This window comes from Haliaeetus albicilla, chromosome 6, assembly GCF_947461875.1.
Source record: "Haliaeetus albicilla chromosome 6, bHalAlb1.1, whole genome shotgun sequence".
NCBI classification, from domain to species: Eukaryota; Metazoa; Chordata; class Aves; order Accipitriformes; family Accipitridae; genus Haliaeetus; species Haliaeetus albicilla.
This window is the reverse complement of record NC_091488.1, coordinates 15,887,318-15,904,615: the sequence shown is the minus strand read 5'-3', so window position 1 is coordinate 15,904,615 and position 17,298 is coordinate 15,887,318. Positions and strand designations below refer to the sequence as shown.

The 17,298-nt window shown below is 43.5% G+C and overlaps 1 protein-coding gene across 4 annotated transcripts in view; it reads right to left on the bottom strand.

Annotated features, from left to right (window-relative positions):
* The window catches only part of RUNX1 (RUNX family transcription factor 1), a 174,914-nt gene that overhangs the window by 86,026 nt on the left and 71,590 nt on the right, over positions 1–17,298 (bottom strand). For 3 of the 4 annotated variants that reach the window (XM_069785153.1, XM_069785155.1, XM_069785159.1), the window contains exon 2: positions 7,757–7,881. The exons of the other annotated variant lie outside the window; for it this stretch is intronic. In XM_069785153.1, coding sequence (XP_069641254.1) covers positions 7,757–7,844 — 88 coding nt within the window. In that variant the 5' untranslated portion in view covers positions 7,845–7,881. The remainder of the gene's footprint in view (positions 1–7,756; positions 7,882–17,298) is intronic. 4 annotated transcript variants of the gene reach the window in all.

Sequence of the window (17,298 nt, the reverse complement as noted above, 5' to 3'; positions counted from 1 at the left end):
ATTGTGTGCCATTATACTATGCTCATTACATGCCTAGATTAATGCAGATAACATCACCCACACCTAGTATTTTCTGTGGCATTTATGTACTCAGGTTCACATCATAACAACCTCCAGGACTAATTGTAACATTTGAGCTTTTGATCTTCTGCTCTGGTAGGAACACTATGGATGCCTTGTACCAGCAAGAGGAGTGGGGAGGGGAAGAAAAAAGTTTGGCTCCTTTGGTTCCAGGACATTTAAAAGGAGCAGTAAATCTGACCCACCTGGACAGCAGGGAACAACTCTGGTATAAGGAGGATTCTGCAGATGGCACAGAATTAATATAACTACTTTATTCCCCCCTCAAGCCCCTCTGAGGGCAAGGGCATGCTGGCAGAGCAGGAACTGCAGCTCAGCTGTCAGCTGGCCCTGAGTGCTCGGTGAGCCCAATTCATATTGGAGAAGCCCTAATAATATTTTGATTTATGCTAGGAGCTGTGCAGATAGATTTCCCTCCTGTGCCCCAGACTTTGCTCCTGCACTTAGCAGTGACTGATGGGACAGAGATTCAGGTCACTGAATGTACTCGGTTGAAGAAAAATAATTCACTATAGCCATGGTGCTAATAGGCAAAATGTAACGGTAGCATTCACACCGCATCATACCAAATTACTTGGTATGGGTTTGCCTTTCTCAGGGTTGGTTTGCTTGGTTTTCAGTCAAAATTAAGTATGACTATAAATGATTGCAAAAGTTCCTATAGGGTCATAAGCAGGAGATTGAAAGCCTTGGTGTATTCTTGGGACAGAGCTCCTTCCCTAGGGACCCCCATTGCACTTTACTGCTGACCTGGGAAGTTGTGGGACATCATCCATGGCCTCTTGACTGGGAGACTTTCACTCTGCCAGTAAAAAACCCTCAATTACAGGGGAGTTTTATGACATAAACATTGTTTTTCAGCAAATAAATAAGAGATATCCAAACTTTCTACAGAAGCCTAAATCAGTACTAACTTTACCCAAATTTGAGACAGTGAAATTAAGACAGAAAGATTTCTAAATCCCAAAATATCCTTCCATTATCCCTCTACATAAGGGATTCATTGTTCAGGTCAACAAGATGCGGAGATACTTCAATCCTAAGGAAAAGGAGCTCCTGACAGCATAACAGAAAGGAAGAAAGATGGTTTCCAGAGGAGGCTCCCTCCCTCCCTCCCTCCCAGGCTTGCCAGAAGGAAAGTTGTGGTCTTGCAATGCTTTGGGCTGGAGTTAACAGCTGGGAGAAATAAGGATGCTAACTGCATCCTTTTTCTTCTTCCTGTGTTACTTTCACCATTTAGAAACTCTGACAGACTAGAATGATGAAACAGGAAGTGTTCAGAAGAAAATGATGATGTTGTTCCCAGTATGACATTGTGATGCTCATATCAACAGGTGATATTATTAGGAAAGGCACTCAGTGAATGGATGGCTTCTCTGCTCCTTCTGTCCCTTCCTGCCCTTCATCTCCCATTTTTAAGGGTCAGGATGGGTTTTATTTCTCTCACTCCATTTCCCCTTGTTCCATCACCCATTCAAGCGTGATGGGGTAAATGACGGTAGCTTGTTCATTGCCCATGTGGGAGTGCTCCACGCAGTGAGTTTGCAGAGCTACCCAACAAACTGGCAGCAAAGGAACGACTGGGGTCTCTTTCTCAGGGGCCTTGCAGAGGGGACACAGCGAGAGGCTATTGCAGCTGGAGCTTTGTCTTTAATTTGACTGGATGAGACAGGAACTGCCTTTCAGTCTCAAATCCAGTCCAGTTTGCTACTTCAAATACAGCACATGGCATGAAATAGAACTAGTTTACTTTCATATTTTGCAGCCCTCCAGGAAAAGCAGGCAGTACCCTTGCCATGTGAGCCTCAGCAGGAATTGCTGTGGTTAGAGAGGGATTCTCTGGGGGGGGAACAGATACTGCTGTCCCAGAGAGCCCCCTTACTCTCAGCTAACATGAAACCTCTCCTGGTGTGTGAATCTCAGTGAGATTAGGAGTAGTAAATCCCAGCTACTTCATTTCTGTAGGAGGCACAGACAGAGATTTGGCTAGAAGCTGTTCCTCGCCCTGAACTAGGCTTCTCCCAGTGTCTGTCTCAAATGATAGGGCTGGTCTCAGCTGCACGAGGCCCTGCAAGTGCCTTCAGCCGGCAGCGGAGCCTGTTCCACATCTGTCTGCTCTCCACTGGCCAGCACACTTTATATTTAACCCTCCTCAGCACAGCAATGATTTCATGCACACAGCAATGATTTAATGCACAAAAGGGTTTTGCTCCTGAGCTGTTAGGGGGATCATGCTTGGGACTTTCACCGCAACATCCTTTGATCGAACCGGGGATGGAGGAAGAAAAGCCCGACTGAGATGCGAAGGCGCTATTAACCACGCTCGGCACCACTAATGCATTCTCACAGCCACAGACGAAGCCACAAGTTAATCTCCTAAATTGTTTCTTCTCCACTTAACATCCCACCTGTGCCTGACTCTGCCTGAGCAGGTCTGAGCCCGGGTATGCTGGTGTCAGCCTTGTGCCAGCCGCCCTGTACTCACCAGGGAGCATCCTCCCTGTACAGGCCAGCTCATCAGCTGTGGGATGCGTGGGCTAGCAATTAGAGAAGTTTCAGGAAGACATGTTGTCAAACCCTCTAGATATAGGCCTTAATGACAGTAATATGAGGAGAAAAATATTTGGATAATTTTGATCCTGATTAATAATAAAAACTCTAGCTAAAAAGCCACTTACTTCTACGGTAGCACCAAGCATTTGCCACAGACACATATAATCTTCTGCTGAACTTCACCCAGTAAGACGCATTTGCAGTTTTAGGCTGAGCATGTGCTTACGGGACAAAGCCTAGGAAAGAGCAGGATGTACTAGGACTAGTCTTTGTGTAAGGTTATAATTCTTCTTTTGCTTTGATAATAAGAATTTACTAGAAAAATCTAGTACAAGTGTGTGTGTGAGATGTGCTTTACGTAGGATACACACATCCAGTGCTGTAAGACCTCTCCATGTTAATGATGCTTCAGTATCAGCTGCTCAGGACTGTATGCAAATGCTGTTGGTTACTTGCTTTTAGTGATTCTGCAGTGAAAGGACCTGATGCTCAGCTGGTCTCATTGGCAAAGCAATGCCTGTGCCGACCAACTGACAGCGACGCGTGTGTATAATAGATGAAATTCTGTACTGGGATCTTTCAGTGTATGTCTTCCCTGGGTTGTCCTGGGGTTTGTAAATGACAGATACAGCTAGATATATTGCCCTTCACTAAAATCTTAGGTGACTAATCCCACAGTGGCACAAGCAGGGGAATCAGGAGGTCCGCAGGCCGAATTCTGCGCTCCTTTCAAAACGTGCCCCTCCCCGAGTCAAAAGGCACCAAAGTTACTCAGAAGGTTTATTCTTTGTGGTACTCTCCATGGCATGTTGCTTTGCCCTGGGTTTTATTTTTGTTAGTCTAAGGACAAGTATATTTTCCAAATTGTTTCATTCCTTTTTATATCTTTTTTTCAGTGTTACTTTCTTTTGATGCTACAATTACAGTTTAACCCATAAAACTGGTTTACACTTTGATTATTTTAGGGGACTTCCACAATTTGATTATTTTGGGGGACTCCTAAGCTGATGCAAATGTTTGCAGGAACCGTCTGTGTCAGTCAGTTAAACAAGGACTTTCCAAGAGATTCGTGTCCATGACAGGCTATTCTGAGCTCTTAAATTTTGCCCTTTCACAGGCCATTTTGAGGATCTTCTGGTGGCACCGGACCTACCCTCAATTCCCCAAGGATAACTCAAAACGGGTCCAGATACCTTAGCACAGCGGTACTAGAGATGGGCTCATTTTTAGGTTTTAGGAAAGGCAGCCAGTTCTTTAGTCTCAGTGTCACTCTCGGTGTCACTCTTGGTCTCAGTGTCACTCTCACTGAGACTGAAGAGTTATCTGTTTTCAGCACTGTCTCTGCTTAAGCTGTGACAATCCCTTCAGCTCTCCATAGCCTAAATCCTCATTTAACTGCAGTGCAAATTTCTGCTTTACAAAATAGCCTCTGGGCAAGGTATGACAGTACATCTCCACTCAGACTGGTGGGCCCACACCAATCCACACTGGGCAAGCCCCAGTCCATTTCCAGTGTCGGTCAATACTATGCCAAGGCTTCACTCTATGTCAGCACCTTTTGTGGGACACAGGAGGTTCACAGCGTTTGGGGGGATGGGGCGAAATGACGGCTTAACTTGGGGGAAGAAAAGGTGAGGGCAGGGGAGGTGGGGAAAGGCTTCCTGGAGAAGACCTGGGGCTCCCTCCCTACAAGTCCTAGGATGTGGCTGGACTGAGCTCATGCACGGCTGGTGTAGGGTACCTGGGCTCTGCTGGGCACGGAGGGATGTGACGGCACGAACCACCTCCCTCCCCATGCTTTGCCTTCCCTTGGAACAAAACCAGCGCGCCAGCGCACAGAGGCGGGTCTGCGGGGTGTTGCGACAGTCCCAACCGCCTGTGGGACCCAGGGAGCAGGTCATCCTGAGCGTCAGGTTGGGCAAAGGCAGACCCCCTGGATCTGCCCTGGGGACCCGTGGGTGGTCCTGGAGCGGCGTGCAGGATGGCCGTGTACCGGGCTCTGCTGCTCCTGCGGAGGCAGAAGGTAGCACTTCAGGGCTGTCAGTTTGGCATCCCTCACCACCAGCAATTGGACTTAAAACACCTAAATAATTGCTACAAAAGTGTTACTTTGTTTTAATGGAAATCTTCGCTACTCCTCTTGGGTGGTTTTTTTCTTAAGTGTTTTTAATTTACCAGGTATGTCATCTATTATCTTTGATCTCAACCACAGATCTCCCCCAGGTCATAATGAGGCGCAACTTCGTATCAAAGCCTCCGCCCTCATTTGTCCAAGATGAGATCTGTGTGTGCCAGCAAGGGAACAGAGTGTGGTCTAGGGAGAGGGAGGGAGCAGGCGAGATGAGTCAGGTCCCCCTGCACATTCCCAGTGGGGTTGCTGAGGCAGCCTGCCCTCCGTCCCTTGCCTCTTCCCTTCTGATGCCTCCTTGTCTCTGGACAGTGATGCTGGGCTTGGACCACCTTAGGACTGTCCTCCTGTGGCCTGGAAATGCCATGCAGTAGGATGACAATCTAGCAAGGCTTAACAAAACCCGATGACTCCCATCTCCCCCAAGCAACAAACTCCTCCACGGGCCTGATTCTCTGCTTACTCAATTCTAGTTGTGAGGCCCTGATTTGTGTCAGGGTAGGTGAGAAGAAAAGCTGTAATTCCAGACCTTTAACTTAAGTCTTGCTGCAAATCTGCTCTGAAATATACCCTAACCTTATAGAATATTCAAGAGCATGAAATACTCTTGTCAGCAAGTCATAATAAATGGCTCCCTGAATACCAACTACAATACACAACTCTTTTAAAAGGAAATTTGCTGTAGAGTGAACAAAGCTTAGCAAGATTAGCTCAAGATCATATTCACCTACTGCTTTCCAGTTACAGATGTTGCACACAATACCCAGTGGCACAATGTGCTGTCTATAAATTGGCAAGTTCATTTTAAAAGACAACAGGATGTTTTAATCTGTTTTTCCTCTAGCTCATTTGCACAATTATGAAATTAGGGACTGCAAATGCCTTAGTTTTAGCTTTATTAGGCAACAGACATATGTAGCAATATGTTTTAGCCTTTCTTAGCCAACACACAGCATCCTTGCATGATTTTTAGGTGTGAATTATCACCACCAAATCAAACCTACACAGGACAATATCAAACAAAGGTAGTTGCTCATTTGGTTTATGCACTACGCAAACCATCTCTTGTGACAGCCACTAAACATTCTATTTATCTACAGTATCTTCGGTGTCTTGCAGAGCAAGAATTACGTGCATCTGCTAAAACCAGAATCTAAAATACAACAAATGTTTCCAACTTGACACTCACATTTGTCCTGGGCAACCAGCTCTAGGTGGCCCTTCTTGAGCAGAGGGGCTGGACCAGATGCCCTCCGGAGGTCCCTTCAACCTTAACCCTTCTGGGATTCTGTGGTCCTTCTTTAAATTGCTTCTTATTCCACACTCTTAAGTGAGCATGAAATTAAGAGGCTAATTTCTCAGATGCTATGAAAAAGATAACTACCAAGAATCCTCATACCTTACAAAGCAGAAAGCATCCCACAAACACCAAGATTTATTCTAGGCACGGGTCATAATACCCCGGACAAATCAGAAAAATAACGTCTCACTGGTTTGCCTGCTTTTGAAAAACCTAATAAATCACCCAGCTGTGTGGCAGGCTTTTTCAGCACTTGCACTGTGTGTGAAGCTCTGTGGAAGCAAACCAGGGAAAGGCCAGACTTGTCCCAGGGGCACGGCACACGGCTGCTCCTCTGGCAGTCACAGCTTGCACATCACCTTTTAGCGCTGGGATGGCAAGTCCTCAGTGTCAGGCTTTATCTAGCACTTAGGTATATTGCAAAATGGACTCAATGCCATCTTCTCAAGTGCTCTGCAACAGAAACAAATGGTGATCCTCTCAATTTGGCACTGATTTAGAATGAATGGAATTCAGAGTTCAAGGGGTTCGTGGTCTATAAATCAGAAGAATATTTGTCCCCTTGTCTAACTGCAAAGAGAAACTTTGCTGCAGTTGATGTTAACAGCAGCCCCCTACAGAAGGTGCCATATAGACTTGATAAAGCACGGGGTGGGAGAGGAAAAGTGAAGGAATCTTTGAGCGGGAATGAAAAATAATAGATTTTCCTTTCTTCATTCCCAACTTTCATTCTTTTGTCTTCATGGGATCTTTTAAAACAAAAACCATAAAAATATTTAAAATCTTGCTATAAAACCCTTTTGCACACAGATATCCATTTGTTTAGTTCAGTAAATATTTAGCAGAAAGATAGTCACTAAGATAAAACTAGCCCCAGGATTATAGAAAAGAAACAAATTTTGCAGTATGCCAAATATTAAACAAAACGCATGATGTCTTTCTCTCCGGCATACTGCCTGGCAAGAGCTACCGGTGACGCTGGAAAAGGCAGTCTTATTCTCTACAGATACACAGCAAAATGGACCATGGCAGGGTCTACATAATTTGCCAATGTTTTCTTAAAATTTTTATTATTTTATCAAAAATATCATGGTGATAAAAAGTTATCTTTGGTGCTCTGATGGCAGAATTTTTACTCCACTGTCATTTTTGAGGGATTAAAAACTCATCAAGCGTATAGGCTGAGCCTCTAGCTTGTATAAGACAGCATCATTAGTGATCATAATCTTGGGGCTCAAATCAACTGACAACGACCATTTGCACTACCTGGTCCTCCGTGATCACTTTGCTATTGCAAAGTTGCAAACCATCAAACATTAAGTGCCATCGGACGGACATCGCCTTCCACTGCCACACTCAGCAGCACAATTCCCTGCAGCTTCGGTGGCACCCCCATCCCAAGCATTTGAAATAAAAACTATTTTGAAGTATTTCCTCTGAAGAAACTGATTCAGTTAAAAAGGCTTGCAACACGCTTAACAGATTAGCGAAAGCCCCCATATGTATTCAACTGTCTTGTGGAAGTTAACGCACACACATGCAGAGTGAGAGATTTCCTTATTTTGCTCCAACAGAAATTATATTACTTTAAAGAGTTTTTTAACCCAATACTTTCTATTACTTTACAGTCAAGATTTCTATTTCATGACAATGCAAACAAAAACTTTTAAAAAGGAAGATAAAGAAGTCTTTACCAAAAAAGCCAGTGGCTGCTCTGTTTTTCCTCATCAGGTACATGGTCCAGGATAGAGGAGAAGACATGCCAAACTGCCCGTGGTTCATGTTTAAGTTTATATGATAGCCAGGCAATGGCCAGACACTGCAAAAGACCAGCAGAAACTAAACAAGATGAGGGCAGAGCTCTTCCTTTTCACTCCACTCTTTCTCTGCCCTAGAGATCATTATTTAACATGAGCAAATTGAAAAATGACATGCAGCCATACTTAGTACGTGGTTTTTTTTTTTTCCACTAACCAAACTCACATGAGACTTCCCATCTTTCTCTCTCTCTCCTCTCCCTCCCTCTTGCCTTCTTTTTTTTTTTTTTTTTTGCCTCAGGCATTTATAGGCTAGTAATTTTCATTTAGCTTCTCAGATGATTTTTCTCTGCCCAATTAGAGTGGAAGTGGATGAAGATTTAAGTTCAGAGTTTTGCTGTTAGAAACCAGGTTGTTGTTCCTGTTGTTTCAGCTGATGCACTCTTTCGACAGTGCAAGGGTCTACTACCAGTAAATAGAGTAATGATACGGATAACGATTCTTTCTGGAGACTTCCCCCGCTCAGAGTATTTTATAGTCACTAACACCAGACAGTGGTATCATGAGAATGCCTCTGACTATGAAGAGGAGATTTTTTTTTTTCCAGTAGATACACAGGACAGTTTAAGACCAACCTCGTTCCCCCTGTACATTGGAATAATTCCAGTGATGTCCCTCGGATGGGAATTTTGTATGAGAAACAGTAACAGAAGTTGGCCACTGCGTTCTGATCAATCCATAAACATGAATCAGTATCTGCAAAACTTGAAATTTCTTCTGCAGGCGAAGTGATCTACATCTCAGTTCTCTGGTGTTTCAGAGGAAATAATCCTTCCTAGAAGTGTACAAGTGTCTAAGTGCTGCCCTAGAGGCTGTCATATTTGTCACCAAGTGTGAAATTCAGCAATTTCATAGGAATTCATAGATTAATAGGTACATAGATGAATGGAGGAAAGGATAGGTAGACAGGTAGAGAGATTTTCAAAAGTGTTAAACCAGACTCCAAAGTTTAGTCCAGCTGTTTTGCAAAGCATGCCAAAATGCTGCAGTCACTGAAAGAGTGCGAAAGGCAGTGGGAGGACAACCAGAACCTAGCTTGCAATGGAGATTTACAGAGCATCTCTTGTACCACAGCAGCATAAAACCCCTGTGCAGTTAGTGGCTCACATGATGATCCCCTCCGTCTCTTTGTTTTTAACTTAAGGAGGGGAATGTTGGCTTGGATACCAAATGTATTCCCTGTACTTTTTCACCTTATCATTTGTAATCCATTTCTCCTCCTAGAAAATGGAGATATGGCCATAGATAGTGATAAGAAGAAACAAAATTGAGTAGGAACAGTTGCATCTGGGTAGACAGAAAGAAACGTTGCCAAATGCATAGCTGATATGGGTTTTTTTGTTTGGGTTTTTTTGGTTTGTGTTTTCCAGATTCCAGGATGGGATGTTTCTAATGAAATCAGGGAATGCGTGTGGAAACAAAAGGCTGTAAGATTTACTAGGGATTTGCTGCTGGCCAAATTTCACATTTCGAGTAGAGACCACTGTTAGCATTTTAAATATTATATTCTATAAAAATGCTAAAATCTCACTTGTCAGCATATGGCCACAAACCTATAGGCCCTACAAACACTTCAACACATGCAACGTTGCCTATGAGGAAAATTGTGCATGTGCTTGAGCTGTTCCAGGAACGGCCAAAGCTGTCGGTCTGTGAGAGCAGGTTCCAATTCCCATGGAGTCACAGGAACTCTTGCCCCACAGCCAGTATAAAAGGGACAATGAAATAAAATGTACTTCTGGGAAGGCTAATACTGAAACTTCTGGGGGCTGTTTGGCTGTTGTTCTTGTACTGAACAGGAAAACAAGAAGTGGTACATTGTTTTCCTTTCTTTTGAACTTTGTCTTAACACTGCCTGAGTAAAGGAGAGACCTGCACAAGAAACATACTCCCTTTCCCAAGGAAAAGAATGGAAAGAGAAAAAAAAGGAGAACCCAACAGAAAGCCCAGTGACATGAAATGAAACAGCAGAATCTCTACTGCTCTAGCAACTCTTACACAATCCTGGGTTATGACATTATTCAACTGCCACAGGAGGACTGTGAGAGACCTCAGGCAAATGTTTCATCAACTGCACAGCAAGATGTTTCCTGGGCTTTGCCGACAGTGGTTCGGCAAAGATGCAATAGCCCCTCTGTTACAGGGCAGATAAAGTACCCCCTGCTAGCTGCTATCTTCAGATGCTAACTCTACAGAAAAGGTTCCTTCTTTCCATCCCTGTGTATACTGTTAGGTTTGAGCTTTTGAAAGGTACAGACCTTTAGTCCTCGGCTCTCTCATGTTTTTTTTTTATTATCAGTTTTCACCTTCCTTTTCCTATTGCTTGTTGCCCATCTATCAGAGTGTGAGCACCTTCTGGACATTTACATAAAGATAAGGAATGATGGGGCTATGCAAGATACATGTATGTTGACATCAGAGAGGATGGATCTCCAGGGGAAACTAAACTACAGACCTGGGATGGATTTGGTTTTCATACTTTTCTTCCCTAATATAATACCTTAGTTGATAGAGGATTGAAGAGATTGTAAAAGACTTTCTTTACCACTTATTTTAGTTTGGTTATTTTGGGATCCTAGGAAAAAGCTATCAGTCCTTTCTGATGAATGCTTTTTACTCACAGTGCATGTGTTCAACGGTGCAAAGGAACATGCAAGTGAAACCCCAGCTAAATTTTTATTGCATCAGCTGCACTCGCTGTCCCACTGGCTACTTTTCAGCTGTGACACTTTTCAGCCTGGAGGTGGTAGGGGGCAGAGAGGAGGTTATGAGAGCCAAGAAAAGAGGTATTCTTAATGTATACATATATTCTGCAAGCATTGCTCCAGCAGCAGGTTTTGACCCAATACTTATTGAAAGAAGACATACATTTTGGCAAGGCATTAGCTTAAAAAATGGAAATCTCTTTTTCTGGAGGTGCTGAAGACCTGCAACTCTCATGGACTTTCAGTGAAGCTATTGGTGTTCAGATCATCTGGAAGTCAGGACTGTGATAACTTTTTAATCTCAGTAATCTGGAGCATTGCACAAATTTTAAGATTAGTCCCTGGGGAACTTTATAATCTGTTTTGTAAAGCAAAAGTAAACATCAGTCTGAAATAAAATGGAAGTAGCTGGGAACACTGTGCCATTTGATGGCGTCCCATTAGCAGGTAATATGAAAAGTGAAAGCGGATTAATGGCTTCTCTTTTCAGACTGAAGGGACATTAGCCATACAGATTTCCAAAACAGTAAAAATAGCCCTATTACCAAAAGCAAGTTTCCTGAAGCTATGCAGCATTTTGTCTTCTTATATATGGCTCTTAATATCCCCGCACATACTGCAGGACACCTGTCCAAACCAGCTTTATGTTGACGATAAAACCTTTACTTCACTGAATATGCACGATGGGAACACTGTGAAATGACTGGGTTCCCACATGCATCCATTTATGTACCTTGCAATGTTTTGATAAACTTAAAATTCTCAAACACAAGGGTCTGGGCTCCCTATAGAAACGATGGGCTTCTGTGGCCTGTGCTATATAAAAAAAAAAACATGCAAGGAAAGGAATGTAATCTGATGTTCCTTTCCCTTCTTAACATCCAGCCTCTGTCAATCTTTTTTTAAAGACTGTGCAGAGATTACCCAGTAAAGCACAGAGAGTTTCATTTTATGAACAGAAGTATTCTCAGGGTTCTCTGAACTGAGCTAAATGACTGACATATTTTAAAAAAGCATAATGCGAACCAAAAAAAACCCAAAGAGGCAAGTAAGAATGAAACAGGATGGAACACACGTCCTGTTTTTGACATGCAACACCATCTTTAACTAGCTTTGAAGCACAACATCCTCTTTGCAGAGCATTTAGCAACCCTCTTCTGAAGCAGGTTGTTTTTCTGGAAGCGGGATATCACGGGCATTTGCCCACGTCTCTGAGGGGATTGCCAAACTTGTGGATGAGGGTGGATTTCACTGAAAAATACACATGGCTACTGGGAAAATTCAAATGCCAGGGCTTTTTTGGATAGGGATAATATTTATGTGCACTTTCACCATGGTGAAGCTGGACACATTCTCCAGTGAAACCAAACTCTGTGAGACTTTTGGAGCAACAGCTAAAATTTCATTTGTTTTGGAGCTGCCTACTAGACATTTGAAAGCGATCAAAAGCATGTTTATCCTTTTTTTTTTTTTTTTTTTGACATGACCTGTCCTTCCATCACTATCTCCTTCAAATAAAGTCAAAGAATTGTGAAATGGTTACTTTTAGAAAAAGGCGGAGCCTTGCAACCTAGGAACGTTTGCTGACTTGCCGCTCTGGGGTCAGGCAGCTGCCTCCTCCTGCCAGCATCGACGGCTGCATCTCTCAGAGGAGGTGGCACCGCACACCCTACACAGCGCTTGGGGTTTTTCTGCATTGCGGCCATCCCTGTGCTGAGCTCTGCTGCAGGTTTGCAGGCTCAGGGAAGCACAAGGTCTCAGATTGGTGCTGGCCAGGAGAGGGAGCTTTGCAATGTCCTGGCCAAGCAACGATGCCAACCCAGCTAGCCTGTGCCATAGCCAAATGCCAATTCTCCGTCCACCCCGAGTGCCAGGGTCTCTGCCCTGCTACGTCTGCAGCAGCTGTATCTGCACTGATGAGCAGTTTTCATCTCTCTGTCCTCTGCTGAGAGCCACCCAGGCTGTAATTACATGGCCACAGGGAAGAGGTGAGAGTGCCCATTACCTCCCCCACCTCAAGCCACCCACTCACGTGCTTTAGGCAAAATTTGAGTTCATTACTGCCAGATGCAGTCAGAGTCACTGCAGAACCGACACGTTTTCTGTCAGCTCAGCTTGCCTCCTGTCCCTGGCCTTGTACCAGCACAGAAGCTAGCCCATGGACCCAGACTGGTGTAGGCTAACCTGGTTTGAAATACATGACTGGAAACAACATCAGGCAGATGAGTCGCCATACAGCTAAAATGCCAAAATGCCAAACAAAGCCACACCTAGAAGCCTGGCAGAGCTCTTCCCACGCAGATTTCAACAAGCCACCAACATCTGTGTCACCATTTTGACAACCTTGCACTTCTTGGTTGCTCGAGGTTTGCCAAGAGACCTGATGTAGGCTAGCTGGGAGCTCGTGTCCTGTCTGGGTGTGATACTTCAGAAAGTTTTCCTCTCGTGTGGGGCTTCAAACCTTCCCAGGGGGTAGGGGGCTTGCCTGCGTGGCCAGGATGAGCCATACTCAGGAGGTGAAGCTTGCAGAGCGCTAGCCTCCAAGTGCCTGGCTCTCCCAGCTTCTCCTGTTGGAGCTGGTCAGGAATAGCCGAGTACAACTGGAGCAGGGACAGGACTGGGGCCTCCCACATCCAGGCAGCTCTGCAGAGGCAGTCTCTAGTTTGACCCAACATCCCATCCCAGAAGCTGAAGGATGTTTTCTGGTCAAAACCAGTACATATGTTTTTGTGAAAAGCTTTAGTTTTGATGAACTGACATTTTCTGACAAAGAAAAAAAAAAAAGTGTGTGTGTGCAAAATTACCTATTGTTTCTCTTCTTAGCCAGGACAGATGTGATCTGGGGAGCCAAAGAAGCACCATTAGAGAGGGCCCTGACAAGCATGGGACATGAATTTGAGTAATTTATTAGACTTTTCCAGTGCTGGGCAGCTGCGTGGAAAGCACCAAACCCGACACCTCTGTATCTGAACCCTGCAAAGCCAGAATTCCTACAGGCCACACAGACAAGAAAAAACAGGCACCACAGATACACCATGACTCATTAGCTTTTGGAGCAAAATCTTTCCCAGATCTTCATTTAGCAATCTGTCAGGCCTCAAGCGCTGTTGGAGATTTGGTGAGTAGTTTAAAGGTAGGACTGAAACCCCCAGGAAGCAAACCACAGTGTCTGCTCTGCAGCTGCTGCTGCAATGACGTGGAGCCTGAATCCACCACGTGCTGAGGTATTTGGGTAGTGGTAGCACCCCAGCACTACAGACACATTGCTCTATCCTCCCCTCCAGCATGCCTGCCACCCAACGGGAGCTCCCTGGCTATGGTGATGGAGAGGACAAACCCCAGAAAACCAGGCTGAGCATGGGGTAGCTCTTTGCCCCTACTCCAATCCTTCTCACAGCTCCTGGCAGAAAGAAGAAGAGAAGGCTGGGAGGAGAAGAGTGAAGGCCATCTTTCACAGACTTGGATGGGACACTTCTGCTTGTGGCCAAGCTGAACCAGGAGCAACACATTTTTTCCAGATGTGAAAGGAATGCCACAACAAATAATATCAACTTTCCATTACCCCAGGGCATGCTCCCACCCTGCAGAGCAGGGACCACGGCACAGCCTGCCCAGCCTCACTGGTGCTGGCACTGATGGGATAACTTTCCAGATGCGCTCACTCTAACAAGACCTACTTGAGCCCTCCAGACCCTATTCAGTGAAGCTTTCCCACCACAAGAAGAGAAAAAATCAGAAGCCCAAGCCAAATCCCACGTCATGGTCACCTCTCCACCTTCACTGATTTATTCACCCATGTAGCACCTCCAACAGACTAAGGCATGAAGAAAGCAGAAAGCTTCATGACGATGATGTCCCGCTAAGGCTATGTTTCCCTTCAGCATGCCAGGGGAGAGTCCCAGGCGAAAATCTGTAACAGACAGTGACAGGGGGTGCTCAAAGTCTGAGCAGGTCCCTTGGTGAAGCTATAGAAGGATACAGAGCATCCCTTCTGCCCTTCTCCTGCTGCTCTGCTCGCTAGTCTCTCAGAGCCATGTCTGCCATTATTGCCATTTGGAGGTTGTTGTACCTCCAAAGAAGGGAAGGTTTATCTTTCAGGCTTCTTAAGAGCTGTAGCCATTACAGATTGCTGGTGCCTTTGCTTTGGGAGGCAGCATCCTTCCTGTTTTGTACCCTCCACCACTCTTTTGGTTCCTGTTGCCTGCCCAGAATGTTGATTAGGCTTCAGGGCAGAAGCAGCATTTTGCACTTTCTTCTAAGGCAGGGTTTCAATTGCGGAGAAAACTCAACCTTGCTTTCTTTAATAATTCACATAGCAGTATTGTGTGGATACTCTTAACTGCTACTTAAAAGTAATTAATTGATTTTCTGACATATCAGTTAACAATGTATTGCACTGACATGAAGTTGTGATTCTGCTGTTGATTGGCCTGGATGACAAGATGCATCATACTCGGTTCAGGAGCTGAGCTTAAAAGACTCTAAATATATTCTGCTATAAAAGGAAAGGCATTTTACATGTAGTGTTGTCTAAAACTTGAATCCATATGCTGCCTCCAATGCTGTCAGAGTAAAGTATTTCATTGTTATTTACAGTAGACCAATAGTATTTAAATTTAGAACATCCGGTAGGTATGAAAACACAATTTCTGTCAGCTGGAGACAATAGCACATGCTGAACTGCAGAAAGAAGGGAGTCTGCAGAAGGTCTTTATGTGCGTATATATAGCTGAACTGGGAGAGGTCGCTGGAGCATCTCCTTTCTCCATACTAAGTTGCCTACCCTGTTTGAAACCCAGGAGCCCTACAGATGTATATGTGGATGATTCTGCAGCAGGAAGACAAAAAGACAGAACCCGTTTCTGGAGATTAAGGGTGGTTTACACAGCTTTTTATCTTTACAGTAAGTCACCAGTTCTAATAAACTCCAGGGCTGGGTGGCAACAGCAGGTTAAATAAATTACTGTGGTCAAAATGTTCAAACCAGCCATATTCTGTTAGATAACTAAATAAAAGAAGACCATCTTTTTCTGGCTTTAATGAAATGATCTGAGGAACTTATGAGCATTTATTACGCTCCACAATCACAAATTCAGAAATCTACTGTTTAATTACTTAAGCTTGAAAACTCTGACCTGGATAGATAGTGTGTGTGGGACACTACTGGAAATATTTTCATTCATTACAGAGGATATGAGCTTACTTGCTTGTGATCTCTGCTTTGATATAGGTAATCCCATCACGGATAACTTAGAAGGTCAAATCCCTAACTTTTATGTGTTCCAGAATACTTCACATGTTGAACACTGTTTTGCTTCTGTTCTCAAAGAGTCTTTTTTCTCCTTCCTTCCCTTGCTATGAAACACCACAGAAACATAAGTTGAGGAACAGACCTATTCTCCTCTAAAAGTGTTTTTTTAATAGATATTTTATAGATATTTTATGGATATTTTATGTTAAAGTGTTTCTGGGGCGAAGTAAGTACTTTTATTGTATCAGCTGTAAAACCAGGGGAAAAACCAAGAAGCTTTCTGGTGCACAAACCCTTCTTCAGCTATTTATATCCATATTTACCTCAAGAAAGCCTGCCATTTTTATCTTTCATGTGTCAAGAATATGAGAACATTTCTTATACACACTCAGCCTTGTCACAAAATCTAGAAGCCGCTACAGGAAATTAACTTCACCAAGACCATCCTGTTTATGCAGTTACAGTATTAGCTGACTTGACTCTGTGTACATGGCACAGAACAGAGTCCCACACTGCGAAACAATCTTCACCCTCAGAATTATTTATTGCCAATCCTCTCCTGAGATTTGGCCATTAAAAATACCTGCAACCCTGTTATGACTTATTTTAACTTCAGAAGAAGAGCAATAGGAGAACGGCGGCAGATTCAGCAATGAGCATTTTGTGGGGTGTTTAGCTTCAGAATAAATGACTTTTGAAAAAGAAGAGAGGTCATGAATTATTAACAGTCCCCTCTGTAGATGGGAGAAAGTGTCAAGATTTTGCTGAAGTCATGGATTGATTTTCTGACACAACAATTGAAAAGATGTGAAAGCAGCCATTTGGACGGTAATGTCAGATATATAATCCATCGGTAAACGGGATTCCTCCTCTCACTTACCAGCGCTGCTCATGCGCCATTGATTACGCCGTATTATATAGCCCCCAATAATACTTATGGGGAAGAAAGAGTGGGAAAAGTAGGCAACAAATTGTAGGGAGGATGGATGAGTAAAAGAAAACAGAGTAAAGAAATCTCGCTTTATAGAGCTGGATAAAATATTATGGCCAAAATATTTTTTTGCCCACTGAAGTAATGTAGATTTAGGCTAAAACTACATTCCATGAATTTATGCCTATTTTTTAAATGTATTTTACTCAAAGAGGAGTGAAAAATATAAAACCAAAATACTTTACAACTGTTTGCAGAATGAAATTTTTAAGCAAATGTTTTTGCTGGAAAAAATACTTTGCATTTACTTTTATTTTGAAATTGTTCTAAAAGCCTTGGCAGCTGAAAACGTTACTCTTAGGGGTTTTTTTTTTTGGTTCTAGATGAATTTTTAAAGTATTTTGCCAAAATTCTTAATGATTTGCTTTGAGTCAACTCAAAACAGAGTATTTCCTGAGGTTTTCTACTTTTTTTTTTTTTTTTTTTTACACAGCTAGCACTGACAGAACAGTTACAGTCATTCTATCTAGAA